General features: G+C 41.0%; 1 protein-coding gene and 1 pseudogene across 3 annotated transcripts in view; both read right to left on the bottom strand.

Moving 5' to 3' along the window:
• The window catches only part of TET1 (tet methylcytosine dioxygenase 1), a 142638-nt gene that overhangs the window by 11269 nt on the left and 113855 nt on the right, over nt 1-17514 (bottom strand). For 2 of the 3 annotated variants that reach the window (XM_032138640.2, XM_058436299.1), the window contains 5 exons: nt 16908-17058; nt 16466-16552; nt 8542-8631; nt 7051-7188; nt 3186-3537 (listed from right to left, as the gene is read on the bottom strand). In XM_032138640.2, coding sequence (XP_031994531.1) covers nt 3186-3537; nt 7051-7188; nt 8542-8631; nt 16466-16552; nt 16908-17058 — 818 coding nt within the window. The remainder of the gene's footprint in view (nt 1-3185; nt 3538-7050; nt 7189-8541; nt 8632-16465; nt 16553-16907; nt 17059-17514) is intronic. The other variant, XM_032138650.2, reaches the window with a different exon arrangement.
• LOC116458729 (small ribosomal subunit protein eS1-like) lies at nt 14761-15637 on the bottom strand (annotated as a pseudogene).

Below are 17514 nucleotides of genomic sequence, written 5' to 3'. Positions count from 1 at the left end.
CTCAATCTCCACCACGCCTGGCTAATTTTTTGTATTTTAGTAGAGACGGGGTTTCACCATGTTGACCAGGATGGTCTTGAACTCCTGACCTCGTGATCCACCCGCCTCTGCCTCCCAAAGTGATGGGATTATAGGCATGAGCCACCACGCCTAGCCCCTGTTGTGAACTTCTAAAAAACTATTTGGAAGGGCAAAACCAGCAAATCTTAGGACCAAGAAAAGGTAAAGCAGCCATGTTTTAAAATAATTAAAAATATAATAAATTGATAATATAATAAACAATGATCAATTTCAGAAGCTCTGCAGTTCTCCTCTCAGATGCTACAACCTGGAGCCTTGAGAGTTCTCATTTCTAAAGATAACACATATATAAGACCCAGAAATGGTACATCAGGAAACATCTACCGTTATCAATGGCACTATTATTATAGAGGTTAAGTTGTCCACAAAAGGTAAATGATGGGAAGGAAAGACTAAATGACCAAGGGGTAGAATTACAAAAGAAAAGGATATTATGGCCCAAGTATTGTACATTATGCTTATAAATATCTGGGAATATACATTTCTTCTCAGTATTTCTCTGTATTACATTTCTTTCAGCATTATATAAATGCCTGCACTGCCAACTCTGCTCATGTATTATAAAAACAAATAAACAACTTCACATAAATGTAAAAATGAAAGAAGCTAAGGCATACATTATAATGTTAATTTTGAATGTCAGTATGAATTCATGATTTTTTTTTCCTTCTATAGGCTCATCAAAGAAACAGCTGATTTTAAATATGGGGCAGAATTATATGGATAAGCCTGGAACAACTTGTTATAGAAGTTAAGAAAGTAGGCCGGGTGCGGTGGCTCACGCCTGTAATCCCAGCACTTTGGGAGGCTGAGGCAGGCAGATCACGAGGTCAGGAGATCGAAATCATACTGGCTAACACGGTGAAACCCCGTCTCTACTAAAAATATAAAAAAAAATTAGGCGGGCGTGGTGGTGGGCGCCTGTAATCCCAGCTACTCAGGAGTTTGAGGCAGGAGAATGGCGTGAACCCAGGAGGTGCAACTTGCAGTGAGCCAAGATCGTGCCACTGCACTCCAGCCTGGGAGACAGAGCTAGACTCCGTCTCAAAAAAAAAAAAAAAAAGAAAAAGAAAAAAAGCTATCAAAGACAATTGAGGTTGTGACAAAAGAACTGAAAAGCCGGCCGGGTGTGGTGGCTCTCACCACTTTATGAGGCCAAGGTGGGTGGATCACTTGAGGTCAGGAGTTTCAGACCAGTCTGGCCAACATGGGGAAACCCCATCTCAACTAAAAATACAAAAATTTGCTGGGTGTGGTGGTGGGCACCTGTAATCCCAGCAACTCGGGAGGCTGAGGCAGGAGAATCGCTTGAATCAAGGAGGTGGAGGTTACAGTGAGCCGAGATGGTGCCACTGTACTCCAGCCTGGGTGACAGAGTGAGACTCCGTCGCAAAATATCTATTAGGTGAAAAGCTGATTAAGAGCCAGGTGTGGTGCACGCCTATAGTTCTAGCTACTAGAGAGGTTCCCATGGGATCCCAGAGTTTGAGGCAGCAGCGTGCTATGATTGTGGCTGTGAACAGCCATTGTACTCCAGCTTTGGCAACATAGCAAGACTCTGTCTTTTAAAAAAAAACCCAAAATCCAAAACCCAAAACCAAAACTAATGAGACTTTATAATCAACAAATCAAGCCAGGCGTGATGGCTCATGCCTGTAATTACACCAATTTGGGAGGACCATTTGAGTTCAGGAGTTCCAGATCAGCCTGGGAAACAGGTGAAACCCCATCTCTATAAAAAAATACAATAATTAGCTAGGCACAGTGGCACACACACTACAGTCTCAGCTACTTGGGAGGGTGAGGTGGGAGGATTGCTTGAGCCTGGAAGGTTGAGGCTGTGGTGAGCCATGATCATGCCACTGCATGCACTCCAGCCTGGGCAAGAGAGCTAGATCTTGTCTCCACAAACAAAAACAAAATAACAAAAAAAAAAAAACAAAAACAACAATGACAACCCACAATACCACTGTTGAAAGTGGTGTTTAGTAATATTTATTTAATTATTGCTTAAATTGATGGTAAAGGTGACCAAGCAAGGCATCCCGAAAGCCATGTCTCTTATCTATGCCAAGAACAATGAGTAGGGCTTCGAATTAGATGGGGGAAATTCACAGGAACAATGATAAGAACATGTTAAAATTAGCTGGGCACAGTGGTGTGTGCCTGTAGTTCCAACTACTCTGGAGGAGGCTGAGGTGGGATTATTGCTTAAGCCAAGGCGTTCCAAGCCAGCCTGGGCAATAAAGTGAGACGCCTCCCCATGCCATTAAAAAAAAGAATATGTTAAAGTATAAAAAAGGATAAGTAGGCCAGGCACGGTGGCTCATGCCTGTAATCCCAGCACGTTGGGAGGCCAAGGGGGGCGGATCACGAGGTCAGGAGATCAAGACCACCCTGGCTAACATGGTGAAACCCCGTCTCTACTAAAAAATACAAAAAATTAGCCAGGCATGGTGGCGGGCGCCTGTAGTCCCAGCTACTCGGGAGGCTGAGGCAGGAAAATGTCATGAACCCGGGAGGCAGAGCTTGCAGTGTGCCAAGATAGCGCCACTGCACTCCAGCCTGGGCGACAGACAGAGAGACCCCGTCTCAAAAAAAATAATAATAATAACAAAAGGGCAGGCGTGGTGGCTCACGCCTGTAATCCCAGCACTTTGGGAGGCCAAGGGGGGAAGATCACAAGGTGAGGAGATCGAGACCATCCTGCCTAACACGGTGAAACTCCATCTCTACTAAAAATACAAAAAATTAGCCGGGCGTCGTGGCGGGCGCCTGTGGTCCCAGTTACGCAGGAGGCTGAGGCAGGAGAATGGCGTGAACCCGGAAGGCAGAGCTTGCAGTGAGCCAAGATTGCGCCACTGCACTCCAGCCTGGGCGACAGGGCAAGACTCCCTCTCAAAAAAAAAAAAAAAAAAAAAGATAAGTCGAAAAAATTACCAAGAAATACTGATGGGTCACTTTTTTGTTGACTTTTGGTTCTGGCATATGTAAAAATATATTCAGTGTCTTAGTTTTAACTCTAAACAAACAAGGCAAGGCAAAGTCCAAACACTTCTATCCATCAAAGTTGTGCAGAGATTAGCAGGTTCCACAGGGCTCACCTAAGGTTGGCAGTGATGAAGCCTTACTGTTGTTCGTTGTTGTTGAGTTATTCTTCCGCTTGATTCGGGGAATAGGTTTCTTCTCCACTGCCCTTATCTTATGTGCAAGAACCTCCGTCATCATCGCAGCCCTCTTCTTTCCAGAACGGGGAACAGGCTGAGTGAAACACGTTCTTTTTTTGCGGCGGGGTGCCAGGACCTCGATGGCCCCAGATTTGATCTTGGCTTCCAATCCTTCCTTGGAGCCAAACTCATCTGTGTCTGAAAGCTTATAAAGAGGTAGCACATGGAGCTGCTCATCTTGAGGAATAACACCCAAAGAGCGGTTATCTTCTCGAGTTAAAGTACAAACCTGATAGGGAGAAAAACATGAAATGGGAAAGATATACGGGTCATGCACATTCATTGTGGCTATTCCTACCTTCGTGTTGTTGCCTTTGGGAAAGAGATTTGTATTCCCATTTTATTTTCAATTGGTTGCTGATGGTATATTATTATTTTATATCAAGCCACCCAACTCTGTTCAATCATAGTAACTTCCCAGTTGTTTGTAGGCAGACCAGAATAATAGTTAATTTTCTAAGTAAATATAATGTTATAAAATACTTATCTATTTTTGATATTAAACATTCTTGTTACATTTCATCTTACTTCATTGCCTAAATTAAGGAATGGCTATTGAACTGTGTTTATTGTGTTTATATTAAGTATAACTTATTAGGAAGATATGATTTTAGCTCACATAACACCATATTTCTGATATTTCAAGAATGTCACATTCCTTGGATAGCGGGGACATAACTGATTTCTCTTTCCAGAAAGACTTATATGCTAACAATTAAAAAAATTTTTTTTAATTTTATATTGATAAATATTCTCTTTCTGTTCTATTATTGCTCTATTCCAGTGAGGAGCCATATCAATAAATATCAAGAAATTTGCCTTTCTTTGGATGTGAAATATTAATAGCCAACATTTTTCATCTTAAATGCAACCTATTTTAGCCCTCCTCCTTACATTAGAGGTTATATTTATTATAGAGAAATGAAAATACGGAACTATAGACACTATAGTGATTCCTGACTTTTGATACCTAATATTAATATTCTGCTTTAAAAACTAACATTTTATTATAAAACTAATATTTTAATTGTAATTAATTTTCCTCAAGTGATCTACCCACCTTGGCCTCACAAAGTGCTGGGATTACAGGTGTGAGCCACTGGGCCCAGCCAAATTAATTTTCAAATATTAAAAATCCAACAGAAATCTATAAAATGTTTTATTTATTTTATAATAAAAACATATATCCCGGAGCTATAAACCCTTTCAATGATAGCAAAGACTGGAGATAAATGAAATAAACAGATCTGATTTCCAAAGCATTTTTAGATTCATGATAGAACTTGATAGATACCAAGGTAAAGCAAAGTTAAAGGTTAAAAAATTTCATTTTTTTCAATATCTATAGTCCCATTTTTCAGCAAAGTCTAAAATATAAATATATGTTTCAGCCTCAAACTCCTGGGTTTGAGTGTTTCTCCTGCCTCAGTCTCTTGAGTAGCTGGGAATACAGGTGTGTACCATCACGCATAGCTAATTTTTTTTTTTTTTAAATTGTAGAGACAGGGTCTCACAAAGTTGCCCAGGCTACACTCAAGATCCTGGGTTCAAGCAATCCTTCCACCTCGGCATCCCAAAGTGCTGGGATTACAGGCATGAGCCATGGTGCCTGGCGAAAGCCTGCAATATTAAACAGTCATGGTGGTAATCTGTTCATAACTAATATTAGTCATGCTGAAAATCAGAATGTCACATCAATAAATGTTTACTGGAACCAATTTAATTGGTCACAGAGAGACTAAGAAGGACATAAGGAGTTCACATGAGGAGCACAATTAGAAAGTAAACCAATAAGGAGTAGAAAGTAAACCAATAAAAAAAAAGAAAAAAATTAAAAAAATAGAAAGTATGGTAAAACAGGGTGAAGGGAGAGGTAGTGGTAGAATTTCAAGAGTTCACATGTTTGAAGATGGGGAAATTTGGAGTGATGTCAATTTCCGGATAAGACCCTCATTGAGTGAGTAATCCGGGCCCTGGAGGTCAAAGAGCACAGAGAAGAGAAACTGAAACAGCTTGACTCTGAACTGACTTCAGCCTGATCACAGATATTCTGTAATTCAGGTAAAATGTCCTGGCCAAGTGATGGTGATGAACCACTGCCTGGCTAGTATTTACCAGGCTGGATTTATATAACTTCAACACTTGGAAATAACATTGGTCTCAAAACATTTTTGTATGCAGGAATGATATGAAAAAAAAAAAAGGATTGTTGTGGCTTAATCTATCACCAATACTCTTCTACTGACCAAGCAAGGAAGAAAGACTGCCTGTTGATCTGATCATATACTTTCTTATTTTTTTTTTTTGAGACAGAGTCTTGTTCTGTCGCCCAGGCTGGAGTGTAGTGGCGTGATCTCGGCTCACTGCAAGCTCCGCCTCCCGGGTTCACGCCATTCTCCTGCCTCAGCCTCTCCGAGTAGCTGGGACTACAGGCGCCCGCCACCACGCCCGGCTAATTTTTTTGTATTTTTAGTAGAGACGGGATTTCACCGTGGTCTCAATCTCCTGACCTCGTGATCCACCCGCCTCGGCCTCCCAAAGTGCTGGGATTACAAGCGTGAGCCACCACGCCCAGCTGATCATATACTTTCAATTACACTGTAAGAGGCTGTAGCTAACCCTAAAAAAAAAATTATTTTTTAAAAATTGTATATTTTGAAGAGATGGGATCTTATTGCCCAGGCTGGTCTAGAACTCCCAGGGCTCAAGCAATCCTCCTATCTTGGCCTCCTAAGTAGGTGGGATTACAGACATGAGCCAACATGCACATCCTGCAGCCAAGACTTAATGAAGGTTTTAGAATTACCTGGCAAACCTAAAAAACTGGTGCAGCAGAAAAACAAAAGCAATTGCTCTCTATTGATCTCGCTTTACTAGATGACAGGAAGACAATTAGGTGAAGCAAACAGACAAAAATACTATTTCAAGATTTTCTACTGGGTCTTCTGCCTAATTTACATATTTCTTAATTGACTTCAGGCGATGGACATGTGATGATTTACATAACTGTAAACATAGTAGGCATACCAGAATGCAAATATTGCTGATAATTGGCACAGTTGCCTCACAAAAACCCTGAAGTGCAGACGGCAAAAACAAATATCAAGTAACATGCTCAACTTCATACCTACTAGTTTGATAGCAGAGAATTGTTACTTTAAAAAATTGGCTGGGTGTGGTGGCTCACACCTGTAATCCTAGCACTTTGCGAGGCCAAGGCGGGCAGATCACGAGGTCATGAGATCAAGACCATCCTGGCTAACATGGTGAAATCCCATCTCTACTAAAAATACAAAAAATTGGCCGAGCATGGTGGCGGGCGCCTGTAGCCCCAGCTACTCGGGAGGCTAAGGCAGGAGAATGGCATGAACCCAGGAGGCAGAGGTTGCAGTGAGCTGAGATCGCGTCACCACACTCTAGCCTGGTGACAGAGTGAGACTCTGTCTCAAAAAAAAAAAAAAAAAAAGTACTCCTGCCTCCCAGGAAACACACAATTAAATATATAACATAGCCTTTCAATAAAATGTTTGTTTGAGGCTGACCCTGTTACTTTTTAGAAGTGCATAGATAATGCATTTAATGAAGACCTGCACTATACACTTATTTCTTTTTTTTACACTTATTTCTAATAGCACATAAATTAAGATTTTTCACAGTAATAATCATCATAGTACACATAAGGACTGCAGCCTAAGCATATAGTGATGGAGCTTTTAGAATACAAATTCACACAGGTACATACCACAGTGCTTCCATTATTCATGTTGTGAATGTCCCTGTGGGGGTGAGCACAGAAGTCAAGGCAAGCAGTGACCCCAGAGAAGGGACGACCTTCCTTGCTGCCAAGCCGACATTCTCGGGCAACATTTTCATATTCCACCTAGAAAAGAAAGCATGGAGCACAATCTTAAGAGAGAGAAGGAAATCACCTACCTTCAGTAAAGAGTAAAAATAATTTCCTCACGAAGTTTCTGATTATTTACACTTTGTAATTTCTGAGACTAAATGTATTATTGTCATAGAGGTGTAGCTAAGCAACATTCAGTATAAAGCACTTGACAATATATGGAGTAAAAGGAAAATCACTGACTTTACAAGGTAAGGCAGGGTGAGGATACCAATTCTTGTTGGAGATGGATAAGCAAGTAAAATAGACTCAATCATTCCATTAGAAAGAAAGACCAATAAAAGCACATTAATCATATACACAGAGTTTTCAATATCCATAACAAAAAGATATACATACATTTCATGAACTATTACTGAAAGTCAATTTGTAACTCCTTTTAAAATGAAAAGGTGGATGCTGGGCGGGGTGGCTCACGCCTGTAATCCCAGCAGTTTGGGAGGCTGAGGCGGGCAGATCACTTGTGGCCAGGAGTTCGAGAGTAGCCTGGGAAACATGGTGAAACCCCATCTCTACTAAAAATACAAAAATTATCAGGGTGTGGTGGCGCGTGCCTGTAGTCCCAGCTACTCGGGAGGCTGAGGCAGGAGAATTGCTTGAACCTGCCGGGAGGCGGAGGGTGCAGTGAGCCAAAAGGCTGAGATTGTGCCACAGCACTCCAGGCTGGGCAACAAAAAAAAAAAACAGTCTCCCTGCACAAAAAAAAAAAAAAAAAAAAAAAAAAAGAGTAGATCAATAAAAAGTCCAATTACATACATGTATGTTAGATAGATAGATATGCTGTGTATGTATATATTTGCTCAAATTTGAAAATTTTTCTATTAACAATGACTTTTTTTTTTTTTTTGAGACAGAGTCTTGCTCTGTCACCCAGGCTGGAGTGCAGTGGCATGATCTCAGCTCAATGCAACCTCCACCTCCTGGGTTCAAGTGATTCTCCTGCCTCAGCCTCTTGATTAGCTGGGACTACAGGTGCACACCCACCACGCCCAGCTAATTTTTGTATTTTTAGTTGAGACGGGGTTTCACCATGTGGGCCAGGCTATTCTTGAACTCCTGACCTCAGGTGATCCGACTGCCTTGGCCTCCCAAAATTCTGGGATTACAGGCATGAGCTAACGAGCTTGGCCAACAATGACTTTTTAAAATATAAAACAGTCTGGCATATCTGTAATCCCAGCATTTTTGGAGGGTGAGGCAGGAGCACTGCTTGAGCTTAGGAGTTTGCAGTAAGCTTTGATCACGCCACTGTACTGCTGCCTGGGCAACAAAGTGAGACCCCATCTCAAATTAATAAATAAAAAAAAAGTTCATACCAATACATACCTGATTTTGGTAAGCTACTGGAGCATACTGCTTATAAATTGGAGCTAATCGTGTAGCCAAACTCTGTAAGTTATCTTCAAGGTTTTTTTCCTATAGGAAAACAGAATCCATTAGTTATTTTGTAATCGCACCTTCGTGTGTTTAAGGTACAACTGAATCATAAATCATGGCTGATGGTGGTTAATGCACAATTCATACTTATCCTGATAAAATAGCCACCACAGAAAATCACAATGCTTCTTTTCTCCATCTGAACTATTAGACATTGTTATGCTTTAATGAAGTCTTTTGAAATGAAAATTCTATTATAAGTTAATTAGAAATTTAAATAGTGTTAGAGATAAATTACAATACTGTTCATGTTGTGAAAAATGAGAGCTATGTTTTATATTTATTCAATAGTATTGGGCACTTGGAATAAATGAAAACAACGTTCCTGCTGGCAAGGGGAAATGGCAAGTAACTTGGTTACAATGTAACGAGTTCCTATAATGGAGAAGAAAGAGTACATACATAAAACACCTACTCTGTGAGATCCTGTTTCAAATGGAATCCATATGTCCTTATGAATTAAGTACATGTCCTTATGGAGCATGAAACAGGAATATTATGCATGATCTCTACGGAACAGCAAGGTCAGGATAACTGAGAGGTTTAGTAAATGCGTGCAGATCAAAGGAAGTAAGTCAGCAAGTGGTTGTCTATAGTTCTCTTTTCTACACCATAATAACTACAAATTGAAGAAGACTTTGAAGGACTATGAGGACCATTAACACTCAAGAAATCTGGATTGCTATTGATAGAGACATCAGATTTTTTCAAAGGAAAACTATCACAAGAGTCTCTATTAGCGTGGTGGCTAACGCCTGTAATCCCAACATTTTGGGAGGCCGATGTGGGCAGATCACTTGAGCTCAAAAATTTGAGACCAGTCTCGGGAATTTGGTGAAACGCCACACCTCTCCAAGAAATAAAAAAAATTAGCTGGCCGTGACGGAGTATACTTGCAGTCCCAGCTGAGATGGGAAGGTTGCTTGAACCTGTGAGGCAGAAGTGGCAGATCAAGAGAAGAGATCACGCCACTGCACTCCAGCCTGGGTGACAGAGCCAGATCTTGTCTCACAAAAAAACACGTATAGAGAACATGGACTAAAAAGAGTGAGTGAGGCTTTCGCCTCATGTGCTTATGTGAGATTTGGTGGAAGGAGATGCCATCAACACAGAAAGGAGACCATTATATGAATCAATTGACCTTTGGTATGCATCAAATTATTATAAAAGCCAAAGCTACACAATAATTTAGACACAGCAAGTCAATTATTTAGTGGTTTCTGACAAGCCTCAATCTTAGCAACCGTAAAGTGTGACTCATAATAATTTTGGTTTCCTATTGATTAATATTGACTTGATTATACAAAAAAATTCATAGGATCCATTCATAGATTTGTCTGTTAATCAGACTACTTTTATCTTACCCGTTGTAGTTTAAAAAACAGGAAAGTCAGCTGGGCACAGTGGCTCATGCCTGTAATCCCAGCACTTTGGGAGGCCGAGGTGGGCAGATCACCTGAGGTCAGGAGTTCAAGACCAGCCTGGCCAACATGGTGAAACCCAGCCTCTACTAAAAATACAAAAATTAGCCAGGTGTGGTGGCATGCGCCTGTAGCCCCAGATATTTGGGATGCCAAGGCAGGAGAATCTATTGAATCCGGGAGGTGGAGATTGCAGTGAGCCGAGATCATGGCATTGCACTCCAGCCTGGGAGACAGGCTGTCTCAAAAAAAAAAAAACCCACTCTGTCTCAAAAAACAGGAAAGTCATGACCCTACTTTAAAAACATGCGCTAGCTAAACTCATACACTAATTATTATGTTTATTTGGGAGAAACTTTTTAATCAACACCCATTAAAACAATTCTATTTATGTCTTCAATCACTAGAAGTATCCAGTGGGCTGGGTAACCATGTTTTACTATAAGTGGAATAATGCAGAGAAATGTTAACAGTTGTGTACTGCTACTAATATGAACACTGGAAAAGTCACATGTAGATTCTATACTTTTTGTATGCATCATTAGGTTTAAATTCTTCAATATTCTCACATCACTTTATTCTATTTTGTAATAATAGTTATTCTGTTATGGACTACACAGAGTCACAAGTCCTACTGAGGAACAGGTCATCTCAAATTACCTCATTTATTGTGTAGAAGCACTGAAATAAAGTAGACAACTAGAAGCAACTCATAGCTTGTACAGTTCGCTGTTGGCATTATTTTTTTATTTTTCATTTTTTATTTTTTGAGACAGAGTTTCACTCTGTTGCCCAGGCCAGAGTGTGAGTGCAGCGGCACAATCTCGGCTCACTGTATCCTCCACCTCCCGGGTTCAAGCGATTCTCCTGCCTCAGCCTCCTGAGTAGCTGGAATTACAAGCATGAGCCACCACGCCTGGATAATTTTTTCCATTTTTAGTAAGACGGGGTTTCACCATGTTGGCCATACTGGTCTTGAACTCCTGACCTCAAGTGATCCACCTGCCTCAGCTTTCTAAAGTGCTGGGGTTACAGGTGTGAGCCACTGTGCCCGGCCCTATTAGTATTATTTTACTATTACAGGCTTATTATTCATATTGTAAAATTCTGACCTTCTAATTATTTCATTAGAATGAACATGCATGTCAGATACAGAAGGAATTACTTATCAGATCTTTACCTATTGGTGGTCAAGATTAACTCCTTCTCCCACTCTTTTTTTGTGTGTGTGGGGGGGTGCAGTGGTGCGATCTCAGCTCACTGCAACCTCTGCCTCCCAGGTTCAAGCAATTCTCCTGCCTCAGGCACTTGAGTAGCCGGAACTACAGGTGCCTGCCACCATGCCTGGCTAATTTTTGTATTTTTAGTAGAGACGGAGTTTCACTGTGTTAGCCAGGCTGATCTCAAATTCCTGACCTCAAGTGATGCACCTGCCTTGGCCTCCCAAATTACTGGGATTACAGATGTAAGCCACCACACCAGGCCTTTGTTTACAATCTGTATCTAATCTCTAGGACCATCATATCCTCATCCATAGCTATACTTACTACTTACACCATTTCTTAAGTTTCAGATTCCTATTATTGACCTGACATTCCCATGTAGATTTCCCTTAGGAATCTCAATACCAATATATCTAAACTGAATTACTAATCCACCCTCTACAAACCTGGCCCTATTTCCACTGTGCCTGATGATAAAGATGAACCCCCCACCCCATATAATTTAAGTCACCATTATCCCCTCCATGGATTGTGCTCATAGATAGTTGGCTCTTCTTGCTAAATCCACTCTTGGTTACATTTAGTCTATTGTTCAAACAGCATCTAGAGGGAGCTCATTCAAGGATAAGTGTAAGTATGTCACCCTCCTCCTTAAAACTCTTTGATTCTGGCTGGGCGTGGTAGCTCACGCCTGTAATCCCAGGACTTTGGAAGGCCAAGGTGGGTGGCCTCCCTCCTCACTCTGCCTGGGTGACAGAGTGAGAATCATTCTCAAAAAATTAAATAAAATAATAAATAAATAAATAAATAAAAATAAAAAATACTGGTCTGGAATGGTGGCTCATGCCTGTAATCCCAGCACTTTGGGAGGCCAAGGCAGGCGAATCACCTCAGGTGGGGAGTTTGAGACCAGTCTGGCCAACATGGAGAAACCCCATCTACACTAAAAATACAAAATTAGCTGGGCGTGGTGGCGCATGCCTATAATCCCAGCTACTTGGGAGGCTGAGGCAGGAGTTGTGGTGAGCCGAGATCACGCCATTGCACTCCAGCCTCGGCAAGACCGAAACCCCGTCTCAATTAAAAAAAAAAAAAAATTGCCAGGCATGGTGGCACATGCCTGTAATTCCAGCTTTGGAGTTGAGAAAGGAGAATCCCTTGAGCCCAGGAGTCCAGCCAGAGCAACATAGTGAGACCCCGTCTCAAAAAATAAAATAACACTATTTCTGAACATAAGTTCCATCCAGGTCAAGACACTTTTGTAAGTGACAATACTAGACATTTAATCCATTTCTAAAGCATGGAGCACTTTGGGAATTTAACCATGTCAATATAGTTTTGTTGTTGTTGTTGTTTCTTTACATTATTAAGTGAAGAAAAATAGATGCCCTTTACGGATTTTTTTAAGATTAGAAAACAAAAAGAAATCAGAAGGAGTTAAATCAGGACTGTAGGGTGGATGCCTAATGAGTTCCCACTGATACTTTTTGCAAAACTGCCCCCGTTTGATGAGAGGAATGAGCAGGAGCATTCTTGTGGTGGAGAAGGACTCTCTGGTGAAGCCTTCCTGGGCTATTTTCTGCTAAAGCTTTCTCCAACTTTCTCAAAACACTTTCATAATAAGCAGATGTTACTTTTGTTTGGCCCTCCAAAAAGTGAGCAAGGAAAATGCCTTAAGCATCCCAAAAACACTGTTGCCATGAATTTTGCTCTTTACTGGTCCACTTTGGTTTTGACTGGACTTCCTACACCTCTTGCTGCCCTTTGCTTTGATTATGCTTTGTCTTCAGGATTATGCTGTTAAAGCCATGCTCCATCTCCTGTTATAATTTTAAGAATGCCTCAGGATCTTGATCCCACTTGTTTAAAATTTCTCTTCTTTTCTGCAGCTGTGCTGGGAACAACAGTTTTGGAACCCATCAAAACTAGGAAGCTTGCACAACTATAATGTTTCAGTAAGAATCGTGTAGGCTGAACCAGTTGATATATCTATTCAGTTAGGGAACAAACAAGATTAGTTTTTCCTCAAAAATTGATGTGGGCCAGGCACAGTGGCTCATGTCTATAATCCCAGCACTTTGGGAGGCGGAGGAGGGCAGATCATCTCAGGTCAGGAGTTCGAGACCAGCCTGGCCAATATGATGAAATCCCATCTCTACGAAAAAAAATACAAAAGGCCAGGCCAGGCGCGGTGGCTGACGCCTGTAACCCTAGCACTTTGGGAGGCCGAGGCAGGAGGATCATGAGGTCAAGAGATTGAGATCATCCTGACGAAACCCCGTCTCTACTAAAAATACAAAAAATTAGCCGGGCGTGGTGGTCGGCGCCTGTAGTCCCAGCCACTTGGGAGGCTGTGGCAGGAGAATGGCATAAACCTAGGAGGCAGAGCTTGAGTGAGCTGAGATCGCGCCACTGCACTCCAGCCTGGGTGACAGAGCAAGACTCCATTTCAGAAAAAAAAAAAAAAAAAAAAAAAAATACACACACACACACACACACACACACACAAAAGGCCAGGTGCTGTGGCTCACATCTGTAATCCCAGCACTTTGGGAGGCTGAGGTGGGTGGATCACAGGGTTAGGAGTTCAACACCAGCCTGGCCAAGATGGTAAAACCCTGTCTCTACTAAAAATACCAAAAATTAGCCAGGCATGGTGGCGGGAGCCTGTAATCCCAACTACTCAGGAGGCTGGGGCAGGTGAATCACTTGAACCCGGGGGGTGGAGGTTGCAGTGAGCCGAGATCAGCCATTGCACGCCAGCCTGGGCAATAAGAGCAAAACTCCGTCTCAAGACAACAACAACAAAATAGCTTTATAAAATAGCCTAGGTATTAATTGGGCACCTGGCAAGGAGTAGGGACTGTCATTGATCTTTGGCCAAATATTTTTCCTTAAACAGCCAGAGGGGGCCAATTTTATCTTAATTTCTAAAGAGCTGCCTGGCCACGGTGTCTCATGCCTGTAATCCCAGCACTTTGAGAGGCTGAGTTAGGTGGATCACCTGAGGTCAGGTCCAGTGAGTGAGCTGAGACCACACCACTGCACTCCAGCCTGGATGACAGAGTGAGACCCAGACTAAAAAAAAAAAAAAAAATTGACGTGGATAGTTTGCCGCTTTGGCCTTCATCTTCAAAATCATCCCATCCATTCTTAAAATGAGCTATCCATTTGTAAACTGCAGATTTCTTTGGGGCAGTGCCCATAAGCTTCTCATAAGGCATCAACAATTTTATCATTCTTCCACCCAAGCTTCACCAGAAATTTGATGTTTGTTCTTGCTTCAATTTTAGCACAATTCATGTTGCTCTGATAGAGGCAGTTTATAAACTGACATCTTATCCTTCTTAGCGCATCAAACTAGACCCCATTCAGGCACGTTACAAGTAAGTATGAGTTTATTTTGGTGAAAAATACTATGAAATCCATGCATAGTTTATTCATAATATGCATTTTCCTTGAATGTTTTGAAGATCCTTTATATTTATAAACTAACAGACACTTTTTCCCCCCACAAATATGACTTTTTATTTGCCACCATTATAAGTCTGAACTTTAAACAGATTCTTGGACTGGTGGTTCATATCCATCAGCACATTCTACTTTAGCACCTCTTTCATCCTCAGTGGCTTTTCCAGAACGACTACCTTCACCATAAAGCTGCATGAGTTTCCCCAATTCAAAGCTAGGCTTCTTCAGCATTTTAACTTTTCTAACAAAGACATCATGGAGAGGATAGATTGGCAAGAATTTTTTCTATGTCTTTTCCAATCCTGTCTGGAATCAATTTATTGACCATTTCTTTCAAGTAATTTGTCTGCACCTCTCAGGTCATGATTTCCATCAACTTGTTCCGGATTTGGCCGAACCATTGGTGCTAAGCATAAGAGGTCTTCTGTATCTGATTGTTGCATTTTTTAGTAAAACCAACACAGAACACATGAGGCAAGTAAGCACCGGTAGTCTTGATATTGACATGAGCTTCAACCATTGCCTGCCATTTTTTGACCATGGAACACATTTTGTCATGGGTAAGATCCATGCCATGGAATCTCATCAGGCAATTATTCCCCTGAACATCTTCAGTAATCAGCTGAATTTTCTAAATGCAACTTTATCATTCTGCATATCAGCAAGACTCACTTCAAATACACGACCCTTGAGGCCATCAGATTCAATTATGGTTCCTTGGGTCCTGGTGACTAGTGTCTTCCCAATATTTCTTATATTGAACATGGCAGATGCTTTCACATAATACCAATCTTTCTTAGAAAATGGATCAAGCACTTTCTTCTTGGCTCCCTTTGTGCTGCCTTTCATAAGGGGCTTATTCATGCCAACCACTATGGTGCAGCTCAGAGAGCCAAAAAGGGACAGATACTTTTATCATATAATATTTAGAAAGAAAACCTAGCTGGTTGGCTCAAGCTAACCTCCCACCTCAGCCTCCTTAGTAGCTGGGACTACAGATCTCACCTGAGATCCAGAGTTCGAGACTAGCCTGGCCAACATGGTGAAACCTCATCTCTACTAAAAATACTAAATTAGCTGGGCATGATGGTGGTGCATGCCTGTAATCTCAGCTATTTGGGAGGATAAGGCAGGAGAACTGCTTGAACCTAGGAAGTGGAGGTTGCAGTCAGCCGAGATCACACCTTTGCACTCCAGCCTGGGCAACAAGAGCGAAACTCTGTCTCAAAAAAAAAAAAAAGAAAAAAAAAAAAGAAAGAAATCTGATAAAAAATGATGTATCATAGACTCTTAGAATAACTACATTGATATTAACTTTTTAAATATTTTAATGTTACTGCTGTTACATGTAAGAAAGGTAAGTATTGTTTTCAGATAGGTCTAATTATTTTCTTATGTCTATGTATGTGTATAGTGGCTTGTAATATAAAATGTTTTTTACTCTTGGTCACTGCTCAAAGATTAAAAGATATCGATGTTATAGTTAATCAATATATAAATCCTCACTACACAAACAAAGAAAGCATAACACATTAGAATACTTAGTTCCTATTGGTGCCCCACCCCCTCCCACTGCCTACCCACCCACGAGCTGATAAAGGTGTGGAGTTATACTTATAGGTTATTTTAATTTAATATAATATATAAGTATTGAACTTATTTAACTTAACACCAAATTCGACTAATTTCTTTGCTCACCATGGCCTCGTGTCCCGGACTGATTCGTTCCGGTTTCATATATCTTCTTTCTGGATTACGTCCTTTAGTAATTCTTTCATAGTAGGTCTGTGGGTAGTAAACTTTCTGAGTCTTTGAAATTTTGGCAAATGGGTTTTTCCTATTTTGGCTGAGTATAAAATTCTAGGTTCTTTTAATGATGATTTTGCCGGGGTGGGGTAGTAGAGCAGGAGGAGGAAGCCAGGGACAATTGGAATTTGGGGTGATAGCTAAAGTCTTTACCTAATTTATTTAGAGTCTTAATTAATTTATTTACTTATATAATAGAAATATAATTTTACTATTTGATTATTACTTTTCAATATTTAGTTTTTATAGTGTTTCAAAAAATGTTAAAGGAATGCACTTACATATTCAATGTGTAATTCAAATATAAATTATTTGAATAAAAAAGGACACTTACATGTAAGGGAGAGCTTGGATCAATTCTAAATCTTCTGGGGCTTGGGCTTCTACCAAACTTACAGCCATTAAAGTACATACTCCATGAACAGCCAAAAGAGAATGAAGCTCCACAAGTCTCTGGATCAATTCCTTGACACGTACAGGTACGACTGTAAGATTGTAATTACAAGAGAGTGAATTGATGAAGCATTACAATACCTCAAGAGAACATTTCAGGTTTATATAGCTTTAGAAGGATGGATGGCTAAAGAACCGGTTATAACACTTATCTATTATATTACTTATTTAAAGTAGTTTAATGTTAACAATAAAAAGCTGGCTGGGCGCGGTGGCTCACGCTTGTAATCCCAGCACTTTGGGAGGCCGAGGCGGGCGGATCACGAGGTCAGGAGATCGAGACCACGGTGAAACCCCGTCTCTACCAAAAATACAAAAAATTAGCCGGGCGTGGTGGCGGGCGCCTGTAGTCCCAGCTACTCGGAGAGGCTGAGGCAGGAGAATGGCGTGAACCCCGGGAGGGGACGTTGCAGTGAGCCGAGATCGCGCCACTGCACTCCAGCCTGGGCGACAGAGCAAGACTCCGTCTCAAAAAAAAAAAAAAAATA

This window comes from Hylobates moloch, unplaced genomic scaffold (assembly GCF_009828535.3).
Source record: "Hylobates moloch isolate HMO894 unplaced genomic scaffold, HMol_V3 SCAFFOLD_3, whole genome shotgun sequence".
Classification (NCBI taxonomy): domain Eukaryota; kingdom Metazoa; phylum Chordata; class Mammalia; order Primates; family Hylobatidae; genus Hylobates; species Hylobates moloch.
Note: the sequence above shows the minus strand (reverse complement) of the source record. Positions and strands in the feature narration are given on the sequence as shown.